We start from the raw sequence: 12594 nt of genomic DNA, 5'->3' as shown, positions 1-12594 counted from the left end.
TAATAACTTTCTTTTCACGTAATGAATGTCAAATTTGAGGGAAGATTTCTTTCTTTGATACATTCCCACCTGTAATCTAAACAGGGTCAGGAATGAGCAGGGATGACAAGGTATATTAAATGGGGGGAAAAATCCCACTAATTTTCATAATAGGAAAGTTAATAAATTTTTTTGTTAATTTTCTTTAGGATATTACCTTCCAAATGATGATGGAGAATTTTATCAGTTCTGTTATGTTACCCATAAGGGTGAAATTCGTGGAGCAAGTACGCCTTTCCAGTTTCGAGCTTCTTCTCCAGTGGAAGAGTTGCTTACTATGGAAGATGAAGGAAATTCTGACATGTTGGTGGTGACCACAAAAGCTGGTCTTCTTGAGGTTAGTACTAACAATGAGCTAGTGATTTATAGATAATTTAAGAACAGGGCTCATGTTGGTTGGCATTTAAAAAATCTAAAAGAATAACATGAAAATTAAATGGTTTTTAACTAAAATAGTAAACTTATAGTGTTGCTTTTGAAATACTTTAAAAATCTTCCTGTCACACTTAGGTTATTGATTTCACTGTCGAAGGGTGAATCAGGGAAGATCCCTGTCTTAGTTTAGGTTGAGCATTTTTAGAATGATTTCCTTGTTCATTTTATCCAGTAAATAGCCTGGACTAACTATAATTTAAAGAAAAAGTGAAAAGCTTCTTACATTCTTTTAATTGACTATTTGTGAGTCGTTGCATTGGCTCTAATAGAAATGTACTGTGCAGATGGCCTAATGTCTTATGTCTTAAATTTTAGTAATTATTGAAGGAGAAAATAGAACAACATTCTTAAGATATTTTTCAATATCTTGGAATCTAAGAAACTAGAATGTTACATTTGAATTTCTGTGAAAAACACCTTATTTAGTTGGTTCAGTATGTAATTTTGGTTAATTTACATTCATGTTTAGTCTGGCGGGTCATTGCCTTTTCTTTATAGTCAGATGCATTTTTAAACTTTATTTATTTATTTTGAGAGACAGAGAGAGAGGGAGAAAGACTGCACAGGAGTGGGGCAAAGAGAATCCCAAGCAGGTTCTGCACTCTTAGTACAGAGATTGACATGGGGCTTGAACCCACAATTGTGAGGTCATGATCTGAGCTGAAACCAAGAGTCACATGCTTAACCATCTGAGCCACCCAAATGCCCCAGATGGATGTTTTTTATATGTATATATTTTATGCCTTTGATTTTATTTACCTTCAAAAACTGAGACTAGAGAAAAAAATGACAAGAGGTCATAGTAGGTAGTCAAACTAAAAAGGTTAGAAGGAGCCATTTTTTTATTGTGAATGCTTCATTTCTTCCCTTTTTCTTCCAGAAATTCCTTTCTTATCTTAGATAAAGAAATGTAACTTTTATAGGGTGACTGAAACATTTTGTGGTGACAACCGCCTGATGATCAAGGTTTTTAGCCTGGTATTTGAATGTTAGAGATGCTGAAACAAGCCCAGCTCTTAAAAAGAATGCAGTTAATGTTTATATTGCAGCTTTTTGAATACTTGTTAGACCACCCTGATTTCAGGGCATCCAACAGAAAAACAGACATTCAGGCATCAGTGTCTCTTTATGTTCCTTCTCTAAGTTCATTGGGATGTCACACCATTTCTTTCACTTCTTACTCCTCATAAGAGGTAGTTGATAAAGTTGAAATTGCTGTCTCTTAGATACTGAGATAAAACATTTTTATATTCTGACCAACTTTTTTGATAAATCTTTTAAATTTCCACATTCATCAATTCTTAATGATTTTATCTAAAACTGCACAAAAATAGTACAAATATGAGATATTATTTGTGGCACTGTTGATATTGAAAGGTTATGTCTTGTTAACATGTGAACCTTGACTCAATTTTGGATTTCTAAAAAAAATAAGATATTTTGGGAATAGTGGGAGATATATAACTGTGGGCTATCTATTGGATATTATAAGTTATTTAAAATTTTCTTATGATAGTGGTAGTTGTTGAAAAGGGGACTGTCCTTAGAAGATGCTTGCTCTGAGTACTTAGGGGTGAAATATCTGCAATTTCAAATGGTTTTAGCAAAAAACAAAAAAACATAAACTTAGGTTATTAAGGGAGATGAAGTTAAACATGGTGAACTATTGATCAGCGAATTTAGGTGATGGTGTCATGTACAAAATTTTCATTGTTTTGTGTGTTTGGAATATTTCAAATATAAAATTGGAGGCAGGAATTAGACTTGTATACATTTTTATCTAATTTGAATTCCTTTTTAAAGTTTGTTTTAAGTTTCAGTAAACTCTTCAAAAAGTATGTGCCAGTTAAGTACATCACTGGAAAAATTGGTTCTTTCATAATGTTTCTTTTACGCTGTGTCAAGATACATTTTCACTTTTAAGCTGTCAGAAAGTTTAGAGCCAAAAAGTGGTTTTCAAAATATAAGGTGTAAAGGAAGTTTAGTGAATAAATGAACTTTTCTTTTTTGAGGGCATTTGATTCCTGTTATTTTCATTTGGTCTGATGAAAGAGGTAGAAGGTCATTCTAAAAATTTGTTGCTCTTCCAACTTTCATAAGACCCATTTTAAAGTTTAATCAGTTTGATTCCATGACCCTGGAGAACCCATTTAGTGTACCAGGAGAAAACTTTATTTTAGCTAAATGTATGATGCCTCTATGAAATTTTCCCTCTGAGTCTTCATTATTCGCATTAGAATCAAAGACTTTTTGTTGTAAGAGAAAAATTATTTGCTACTACTATTTTAGGTTCTTTAATTAGTAATTTTAGAATATTGGAGGTTTTCCTGAATTGAGTTACTGTTCGTGTTGCCCCCAAAATCAATTATATAATTTATTGTTACAATCTGCATTTTTGTCCTAAAATTTGCAGTTACTTTAAGTTTGTTTTAATTTAGCCAAACATAGCAGCTGTTATTTCTTAGTACCAAAAGTTTTAAGAGTAACTCCATAGATGAGGGTCTTATATAACACACAAGGAAGTTCTTAGTACATTCAAAGATCTCTCCTACCTTTACATTTAAGAAGAGTTACAAAGCAAATATCATATGATTTGACTGTAGAATTTGAGAAGCTCAACAGATGAATTTGAGAAACTCAACAGATAAACATAGAGGAAGAGAAGGAAAAATAGGATAAAAACAGGGTGGTAAACCATAAAGAGACTCTTAAATAGAGAACAAACTGAGGGTTGCTGGTGGCTTTGGAGGGATAGGTTAAGTGGGTGATGGGCATTAAGAGGGCACTTTTTGGGGATGAGCACCGTGTGTCATGTAAGAGATGAATCACTGGGGTCTACTCCTGAAGCTAAGACTACACTGTATGTTAACTAACTGGAATTTAAAGAAAAGCAAACAATAAAGTGGTATACATTTTCTTCTTGATAAATACTCAAGAAAAACCTGGAATTAAGTCACTTAAAAATTATAATATGCCTTATTTTTGGCACTAATTTGAAAATTGATTAGCAGACAACTTCATAATAAAATTTATTGATTTTTCTGCCTTTTAATGTTTTCTTTTTGCCCAACCAAAAGAAGGTTTAAATTTATGATTCATGAGTTTTTATTTACATTTATGTATGGTTCATGAAGTAGATTATATGTAAAATTTTTTGTGAATTTCTTTACTGTTTTTTTTGAGATGGAAAACTGAACTAATAACATTTTAGGATTATAAAAAATCAACTTGAGTTTTTGTTTTACAGTTGAAAATTGAGAAAACCATGAAAGAAAAAGAAGAACTGTTAAAGTTAATTGCTGTTCTAGAAAAAGATACAACTCAACTTCGAGAACAAGTTGGAAGAATGGAAAGAGAACTTAACCATGAGAAAGAGAGATGTGACCAACTTCAAGCAGAGCATAAGGTTAGTTTTATGTCTCTGTTTGGAGTTGATGGTACATTGCTTGAAACCCACTTTTTCAAGCACTTGGACCAGTTAAAGTGAATAAAAACTACCTGTTTAAAAAAATTGCATTTAAATACATACTTTGAGAAGAATAGTTTAGTTCTTACCAGTTTTCTGCCACAGCTTCTTTTATGTTATAAACGGTTAAAATACTTCTAGGTTTTTTTGGCACCAGACTTGATGAAGTGGTTCCTGACAACTTCTTTTCTTGTTTGCTTGTTTATTCATTTATTATTACTCAGAGAGTGAGCACACAAGCAGGGGAGGGACACAGAGAGAGGGAGACACAGAATCTGAAGCAAGCTCTAGGATCTGAGCTGTCAGCACAGAGCCCCAGTGTGAGGCTCAAACTCCTGAACCGTGACTTCATGACCTGAGCTGAAGTCGGACACTTAACTGACTGAGTGACCCAGGCACCCCACTGTTGTTTTTTTTTTTTAATATTTATTTTGAGAGCAGGGAAGAGAGAATCCCCAGGTTCAGAGTAGAGCCTGATGTGGGGTTCAATCCAATGGCCATGAGGTTACAACCTGAGCTGAGCCACCCAGGTGCCCCAACTGACAACTGTTTCTATATGCTTTATATCTAATTGTAAAATAATTGATCAATATTTTGGGGGGAAGGGGTTGGAACTATAATTAGGAGTGAGAAATGCTGAATAAGGGGAAAATAGAACAAAGTAGTTAAAGTTACTTTTCCAAGAAATGGAATTCGATGAAGTAAAATGTAATATTAGACAAAATTTTGAAGTCCTTGATGTGAGCAGTGCCATACATTATCCTAAAAAAAAACAAACCCCACATAATTAAACTTGGCACAGTTTTTTGAGCTAAGAAAAAGATGTATACGTATAAAACAGTGTAGTGACATTAGAGATACAAATGGATTTAATTTAGGGTGGCTCAGTTGTGCTCAGCTGAGCACTGGGCACATCTGACTCTTGATTTCAGCGTCTAACTTTGGCTCAGGTCATGATCTTACACAGTTTGTGAGTTTGAGCCCTGAATCAGGCTCTCTGCGGTCGATATAGAGCCTGCTTGGAACTCTCTCTCCCCTCACTCTGCCCCTCCCCTGCTCCCTCTTTCTCTTTCTCTCTTTCAAAAATGAACCCTAAAAAAAAAAAAAAGCCAAATTGATTTAAAGTAATAGCTGAAAATAAAAAACAATCACCTGGTTATTTTCATAAGAAAAGTAACTGGTTTAGTTTTGGGAGGATTCATACCACAGTCTTTCTTAAAACTAGTTGGATATTCTTATGTCTATTGACTTGATCTATTGTTCCCTCAACATGGAATGTGTTCCGTTATTCTTTTGTGCAACATGGCCGAGAGCAGTTACTTAACAGTGCAGTGTTTTTCAGTACAGTACTTTTTATACTCCTGTTGGGTGGTTGTAAATTGCACACTTTGAACAGAGAGGGTATAGAAATAGGGCTTAAATTCTGAAAAACTTTGTCTTGACTTGTTTGAGGAGTATTCTTTTGAGTTAGAGGGTAACATGATATCAAGCAATGTGTACAATTCTAATTCTTCCTTTAGACATCTGTAATGTCTCTGTTTTTATTACCATTAGCCATTTTAGTTTAAAATAGGCAGTTATTCCCCTAATTTTACTCTGGGGAGTATCTTGCAGTAAAAGCAGGTATACCAAATTAAAATATGATAAAATACCCTACTTGCCTACCTTGATTGTTTGGACATTCAGCTAAATTATTTATTCAGTTATTTTAACTCCTGGATGTTTTGTGTAATTCCTAATTCTTTTCTCTCTGTTCTTTACACATTTATCTCATTTGTACATGGGTTTGGCAGTTTTCCAAAGTGGAATGCCAATCTTTTTTTCTTTCACTCTGTTACAACAAGTTAAGAGGGGTGGAGGTGAGATAGAAGAGGATATTCATGAATATCATTACAGCATGTACTTGGCCCATAAGATCATGTACTTGCCCCATACAGCATGTACTTGGCCCATAAGATAAAAAAATGCCCTGAAATGTGGCCTTCGAGGTTTCAAATCTGGGCAACTTGAAATCCAGGGTAAGAGTGGATGATTGGAAGAATAGGAATGATGAAATGGTAGGTCTTGAATTGTGTGAAATTATGTACATCAGGCTGTGCATCTGGTCCAGTTGAGTATTAGTTGAGATTTAATGCTGTCCCCGTGACAAGAGTTAAGTGCTACAGATAGGACTATTATGAAGAGAGCTTATTTTGATATACTTAGGTTGATAAAGTGGCAGATAGAGGGCAGGAGATTCATGAAGCAAAATTAAATTTCTAGGAGATTGTGGCTCTTGTATCTGGAAGAGGTCTTCAGAAGTTTTTATGGCAACTCATAAATCTTGGAGGGGACTTCTTCCCTGCTACTATTCTTGTGTTGGTATTGTACTCTGGGAAGGTGAAACAAGTTTTTTTTTTTTAAATGATATTCTTTACTATGAACATGGTGATTAAAAAAAGGATCTGGAACAGTGTTTGTTACATAATAGATTCTTACTACATGTAAGTAGCTATTAATTTATTACTTTTCATAATGATCTAGAGAAAGAACCAAAATGTGAATAAAATCTGAATATGAAATCCATGCCATTTTCCTCAGAATCTAGAAATGATACTTATGTAGTGTTAAAAAAATTTGTTAGTCCTATGTTGGAAAGTGCCTGCTTATTTCTGGGGATAAAATAACGGACTTCCACGAAAAATAATTCTTTTTTGTTTCTAGTCATGGGGCTTTTTAATGCATTCTTTTTCACCCCCAAAATCAGTCTTCCTCTAATCAGGCAGGCCTGCTGGGCAGCTAGAACAAGATGCTTGTCTCAGTTGGGTGGCTTATAAAATCCATGACATGTTTGGCACTTGTTTTAAATCTCTTCTGTGGTGTGAATTCTAAAAAAAACAGTCTTGATGTTTGTTAAGTATTGTTTTCTAAATGTCTTCTCTTTGAGGTTCTGCTGAATTTCTGAAGGGCTATTATGATATATCGTCTACAATTTCACTTAAAATTTTAGAATGGACAATAAGAAACTGAACGATCTGTAGCAACTTACAGTTTCTTCGTGATAGAAGAAACTGTGTTTTAATTGTTGTATAAAATAAGATTAGCTTGTTACTCATTCAACACCTGTAAATACTAAGACAGTTAAATGTTCATAAAATAAAATCTTTCATCTTTTATAAGTATTGATGACTTTCATTGTGAAATACCAATAGAGAGAACACTGCTATTTTGTAAACTAAAAGAATTGGATGTGTTAAGGTCATTAAAAACAGATTGATTTAAATGTTATGCTTAGGGGCGCCTGGGTGGCTTAGTCAGTTAAGCGTCTGACTTTCGCTTAGGTCATGATCTCGTGGTTCGTGGGTTTGAGCCCCACATCGGGCTCTGTGCTGACTGCCAGCTCAGAGCCTGGAGCCTGTTTCAGTCTGTGACTCCCTGTCTCTCTGACCCTCCCCTGCTCACGCTGTCTCTCTCTCTCTCTCTCCTAGAAATAGATAAAAATATTAAAAAAAAATAAATGTTATGCTTAATTATGTTTTAGATTTTTGGCTGCTTTAGAGTAGGATTACAAAGTAGATTAAAACTGAAACCAAATAACATCTGTGAATTATGTATTATATTTCACCTGTATTTTAATGTGATCTGTATATGTTCCATCATTCATGTGTACCTAGATTTAAAAAGTAACTATTTTGATTATTAAGGATAATTTTTACGTTCATTTCTAGTTCAACTCTAAATAAGTGTGGATTTGTCTTTCCTATAATAGGCCGATTAATAAAAACTAAGTCATAATACTTAATGCAAGCCAGGCACTGTTCAGAGTGTTTACTTATGTTAACTCATTCAATCCTATAAGGTGTGCATTGTTAAGTATGCATTTTACAAACGTAGCACAGAGAGGTTACTTAACCTGCCTAAGATTGAACAGTTTGTAAAGTGGTAGAGGCAAGCTATGGGGGTCCTTCTGCTACTGTTTTCTTTTAAAAATTTTTTAAATGTTTATTTACTTTTGAGAGAGCTCGCATGCATGTACGAGTGTGGGGGAGGGGCAGAGAGAGGAGAGACAGAATCTGAAGCAGGCTCCAGGCTCTGAGGTGTCAGCACAGAGCCCGATGCAGGGCTTCAACTTGAACCATAAGATTGTGACCTGAGCTGAAGTCAGACGCTTAACTGATTGAGCCACCCAGGCACTCCCTTGTAGTACTCTATACTTTTGCCTCAAAGGACTAAAGATTTGAGCTTATCTAATTGATCTTTTTTTAAAAAAATCTTTATTGAAATGTAATTTATAATTGATATACCATAAAATCCAACAGTTTACAATATACAGTTTAGTGGTTCTTAATTTATAGAATTATGCAACCGTTTCCATAACCTAATTTTCACACATTTTCACCACCCCAAAAGAAACCTGTACCTGTTGGTGATCATTCTCCATTTCCTTCCCCCTCAATCTTGTCTGTATGGATTTCTGTATTTTGGGCATTGCATACAAATGGAATCGTGTGGCCTTTTGTGACTGGCTTCTTTCACTTAGCATAATGTTTTCAAGGCCCATCCATAGTATAATAATTATCAGTGCTTTATTCCTTTTATTGTCAAGTAATATTCCATTGTATTGATTGGTCCTTTTTTACCCTAATTTTCATTTTTTAGACTTAGATAAAAATGAGCAGTTTCAGGATGCCTGGGTGGCTCAGTCGGTTAAGAAGCCGACTTTGGCTCAGGTCATGATTTTGCGGTCCACAAGTGCCTATGTCGGGCTCTGTGCTGACAACTTTGAGCCTGGAGTCTGATTCTCTCTCTTTTTCGACCCCCTCCCCTGCTAACACTCTGTCTTCTTCCCCCTTCCTCAAAAATAATAAAAAGCTTTTAAAAAAATAAAAAAAAAGAAGTTTGTAGGTATATTCATTGTGTATTTGAAAATTAGAAGATTAAAAACTGAGGCTCAGGAAACCAAATGATAATAATGAGTCTTGTTTTTCAAATAGGATTAAAACGAACTGTGGCTTTAGGTTTTATAGGTTTTTTTGGAGCCTAAACTGAGTTGAGTTTTTTCCATAAGATATATTCTTTTTTTTTTTTTTTTAATGTTTATTTTTGAGAGAGAGAGAGAGAGCAGGAGAGGGGCGCAGAGAGAGGGAGACACAGACAGAAACAGGCACTAGGCTCTAAGGTGTCAGCACAGAGCCATGTGGGGCTCGAATACAGGAACTGTGAGATCATGATATGAACTGAAGTTGGACATTGAATTGACTGAGCCACCCAGACACCCCACCATAAAATATATTCTTAACTTGAATGTTGGTAATATAAGATGTACTTAAGTGTATTTTTTGTGTGATTTTTAAAATAATTGTAGATAGTAGCCCCTTACCAAATGGTTGATTTGCAAATACCTTCTCACATTTTGGAAGTCACTTTTCACTTTGTTGACGATTTCCTTTGTTGTGCAGAAGCTTTTTAGTTTGTAGTTTGCTTATTTATTTATTTTTCACTTTGGTGTCATCACTTTTGGTGTCAAATTCAGGCAGTTGTAAGATCATTGTCAAGGAGCTTCTCCCCTAGGAGTTTGATGGTTTCAGGTCTTACGTCTTTTTTTTGAGTTGATTTTTTTGTTTATGGTGTAAGGTAGTGGTTCAGTTTCATTCTTTTGTGGTAGCTGTCCAGTTTTCCCGACAGCGTTTATTGAAGAGCTTGTTTTTTTCCCCATCGTATTTTCTTGGCTCCTTTTTCATGAATTAATTGACCATATATGCATTGGTTGATTTCTGGTTTCTTTATTCTGTTCCATCGATCTATTATGTTATATATCCATGTGCAACAAGCATCATCATAACAGAATACGCAGACCATTAAGACAGTGTAAGTAAAATTATACTGTCCTAAATTTTTTTCTTATTCCCTTCTTTATAAATATACATGAAATCTGATTTAACAGTTAACTTGTCTATGGATGGGCTGCCTTGGGTGGCTTAGTCGGTTGAGTGTCTGACTTCGGCTTAGGTCATGATCTCAAGATAGTGGGTTTAAGCCCCTCATTAGGCTCTGTGCTGACAGCTCAGAGCCTGCAGCCTGCTTAGGCTTCTGTGTCTCCCTCTCTTTCTACCCCTCCTCTGCTCATGTTCTGTTCCTCTCTATCTCTCCAAAAATGTTAAAAAAAAAAAAAAAATTGAAATTACTTCTCTGTGGAATGTGTACGTGTTCAGGAAATAACTTAATAAATGTATTTGTAGGCTAGCTTTTTTCCCTTTTAGCTCTAACCAAAAAATTTAATCTTTGAATCTCGTATTACAACGGTAGAATGTAAGTGTATTTGCTTTTAGCAGATTTTTGACAGAAGTAGTCTTCTTGGGAAAGAAAAATAGTTATTTTTGATGCAGATTTTTTCCAAGTGATTTTTTTTTTTGCTGCTGCTCGAATAAAGTATAAGTTTTTCTCAAGATAAATTTATTACTGAGAAGATTATATGAATTTTTCATTTTTAAAGGTATTTAAATTCAGAGATCTAAAATAAACTGAAGGGCACCGGGGTGGCTCAGTCAGTTAAGCGTTGACTCTTGATTTTGGCTCAGGTCATGATTCCAGGGTCGTGGGGTTGAGCCCTGTGTTGTGCTCTGAGCTAAGCATGGAGCCTGCTTAAGATTCTCTTTCTCCTTCTGTTTTTTCCCTGCTTGCACTCTCTCTAAAATAAAAAAAATAAAAAACTGAAATAAACATGCTAAAGTAACATTTCTTTCAGATTAGTTTACAAAAACAACCCAACTGTAACCTGAACAGGCTGTATTTATGGGGGTCGTGTTAAGGAAGAGGAATTGCCTTATTATTATTTATTTTGCCTTTTATTCCATTTTTTTTAATGCCATGAAGATTGTTTATTATTGTACATTGTTAATTATATCTTTGGTATATTATTAGAAACCGGAGGAGATGCACTTAACAGTTTATGTACATAACTGTGTTCAGTGTCTTAGTGATTTCAGGAAGAAGAGTGTTCAAGAAAAATCAGATTAAGTCAAATGAGAAAGGTTCATTTTAAAACCTATCAAAAAATATAATCTTTTTAAAAAATGTTTATTTTTGAGAGAGAGCATAAGTGGGGAAGGGCAGAGAGAGAGAGAAGAAGAAAGAATTCAAAGCAGGCTGCCTGCTGTCTTTGCAGAGCTTGATGTGGGGCTCAAACTCATGAACGTTGAGATCATGATGGTCAGATGCTTAACTAACTGAGCCACCCAAGTTCCCCAATAACATAATCCTTTTGCCAATAATTTGCTATTTATTTAGAGCATTCAGGTACTAATTTACTAAATTTTACCACTATATACATTTGAATCCAGAATACCGTACTTTTTCTAAACAGTTGTCCATGATAATATTTATTTTGAGGGGAAGAAGGGGCAGAGAGGGAGAGAGAATCCCAAGCTCAGTCTGGATCCCTGTGCTGGACTCGATCCCATGAACCGTGAGATCATGACCTGAGCCAAAATTAAGAGTCGGATGATTAAACCCACTGAGAACACCCAGGTGCCTCAGTTGTCTATTATATCTGTTTTATTCAGATGTATTCATTTATAATCAGAATTTGATGTTTTTAAACATGAGAGTATTTTCTGATACTTGAGATATTTTTAGTGCATGTTTAGCCACACTGATAAATGGCTTATTTTTTATTCTGGTTGTTCATATTTGAGAGTTAGGATTTGAAGGAATTGCTAATACTGGCTCATGGTAGCAGGGATTCTTTAACCTTGAGGAGGGGAAGAAGTCTGCTTCATGTATTTGAAATGCCCTTAATCTCTTTTTACCTCCATTTTTGTAATTGTTCTTATCTTGGTACACAATATAGCAGACTTAAAATCTGTTTTTTAGGGGCGCCTGGGTGGCTTAGTCGGTTAAGCATCCGACTTTCCGACTTTGGCTTAGGTCATGATCTCGTGGTTTGTGGGTTCGAGCCCCGCGTCGGGCTCTGTGCTGACTGCCAGCTCGGAGCCTGGAGCCTGTTTCAGTCTGTGACTCCCTCTCTCTCTGACCCTCCCCTGCTCACGCTGTCTCTCTCTCCTAGAAATAAATAAAACATTTAAAAAAAAAAAAAATCTGTTTTTTAAATATTAGAATTGTTTTGGGGCATGATTTGCAAATACTGACTGAGTGAATATTCATCTCACATTTCAAGTGTTTTTCAAAGACTTGTGTTCTAAGTTCTTTTTAAAAAAGGTTTTTAAAGGAAAGATTTTTAGTTTGTGTGTACACTCTAGACTTTAATGTCCTTTTCATGCTAAGAAAAACTTAACCATATTGAGATGCTGTATGCTTTAGTCAGACATGGGAACTGGAAGCCTGAAAAAGAATCTCTGGTAATTTTCATTCAGTTAGAAAATGGTGGGAGGGGGAGGCACCTGGGTGGATCAGTCAGTTAAATGTCCAACTTCAGCTCAGGTCATGATCTCACGGTTTGTGTGTTCGAGCCCCGTATCGGGCTTGTGCTGACAGCTAGCTCAGAGCCTGGAGCCTGCTTCAGATTTTGTGTCTTCCTCTCTCTGACCCTCCCCTGCTCAGCTGCCTCTCTCCCTTTCTCAGAAATAAATAAAAATTAAAAAAAAAAAAGAAAGAAAATAGGTGTGGATGCTGAGAAGCTATTAGGTGCTTTACTGGGTACGAGAAAAAGATGCTAA

The 12594-nt window shown here is 35.4% G+C and overlaps 1 protein-coding gene across 3 annotated transcripts in view; it reads left to right on the top strand.

The window, feature by feature from the left end:
• The window catches only part of TAX1BP1 (Tax1 binding protein 1), a 75472-nt gene that overhangs the window by 25127 nt on the left and 37751 nt on the right, over positions 1-12594 (top strand). For all 3 annotated transcript variants that reach the window (XM_077775455.1, XM_077775456.1, XM_077775454.1), the window contains exons 4-5: positions 189-376; positions 3722-3880. In XM_077775455.1, the coding sequence (XP_077631581.1) occupies positions 189-376; positions 3722-3880 (347 nt within the window). The remainder of the gene's footprint in view (positions 1-188; positions 377-3721; positions 3881-12594) is intronic.

Source organism: Crocuta crocuta, unplaced genomic scaffold, assembly GCF_008692635.1.
Source record: "Crocuta crocuta isolate KB4526 unplaced genomic scaffold, BGI_CrCroc_1.0 scaffold197, whole genome shotgun sequence".
Lineage (NCBI taxonomy): Eukaryota > Metazoa > Chordata > Mammalia > Carnivora > Hyaenidae > Crocuta > Crocuta crocuta.
Note: the sequence above shows the minus strand (reverse complement) of the source record. Positions and strands in the feature narration are given on the sequence as shown.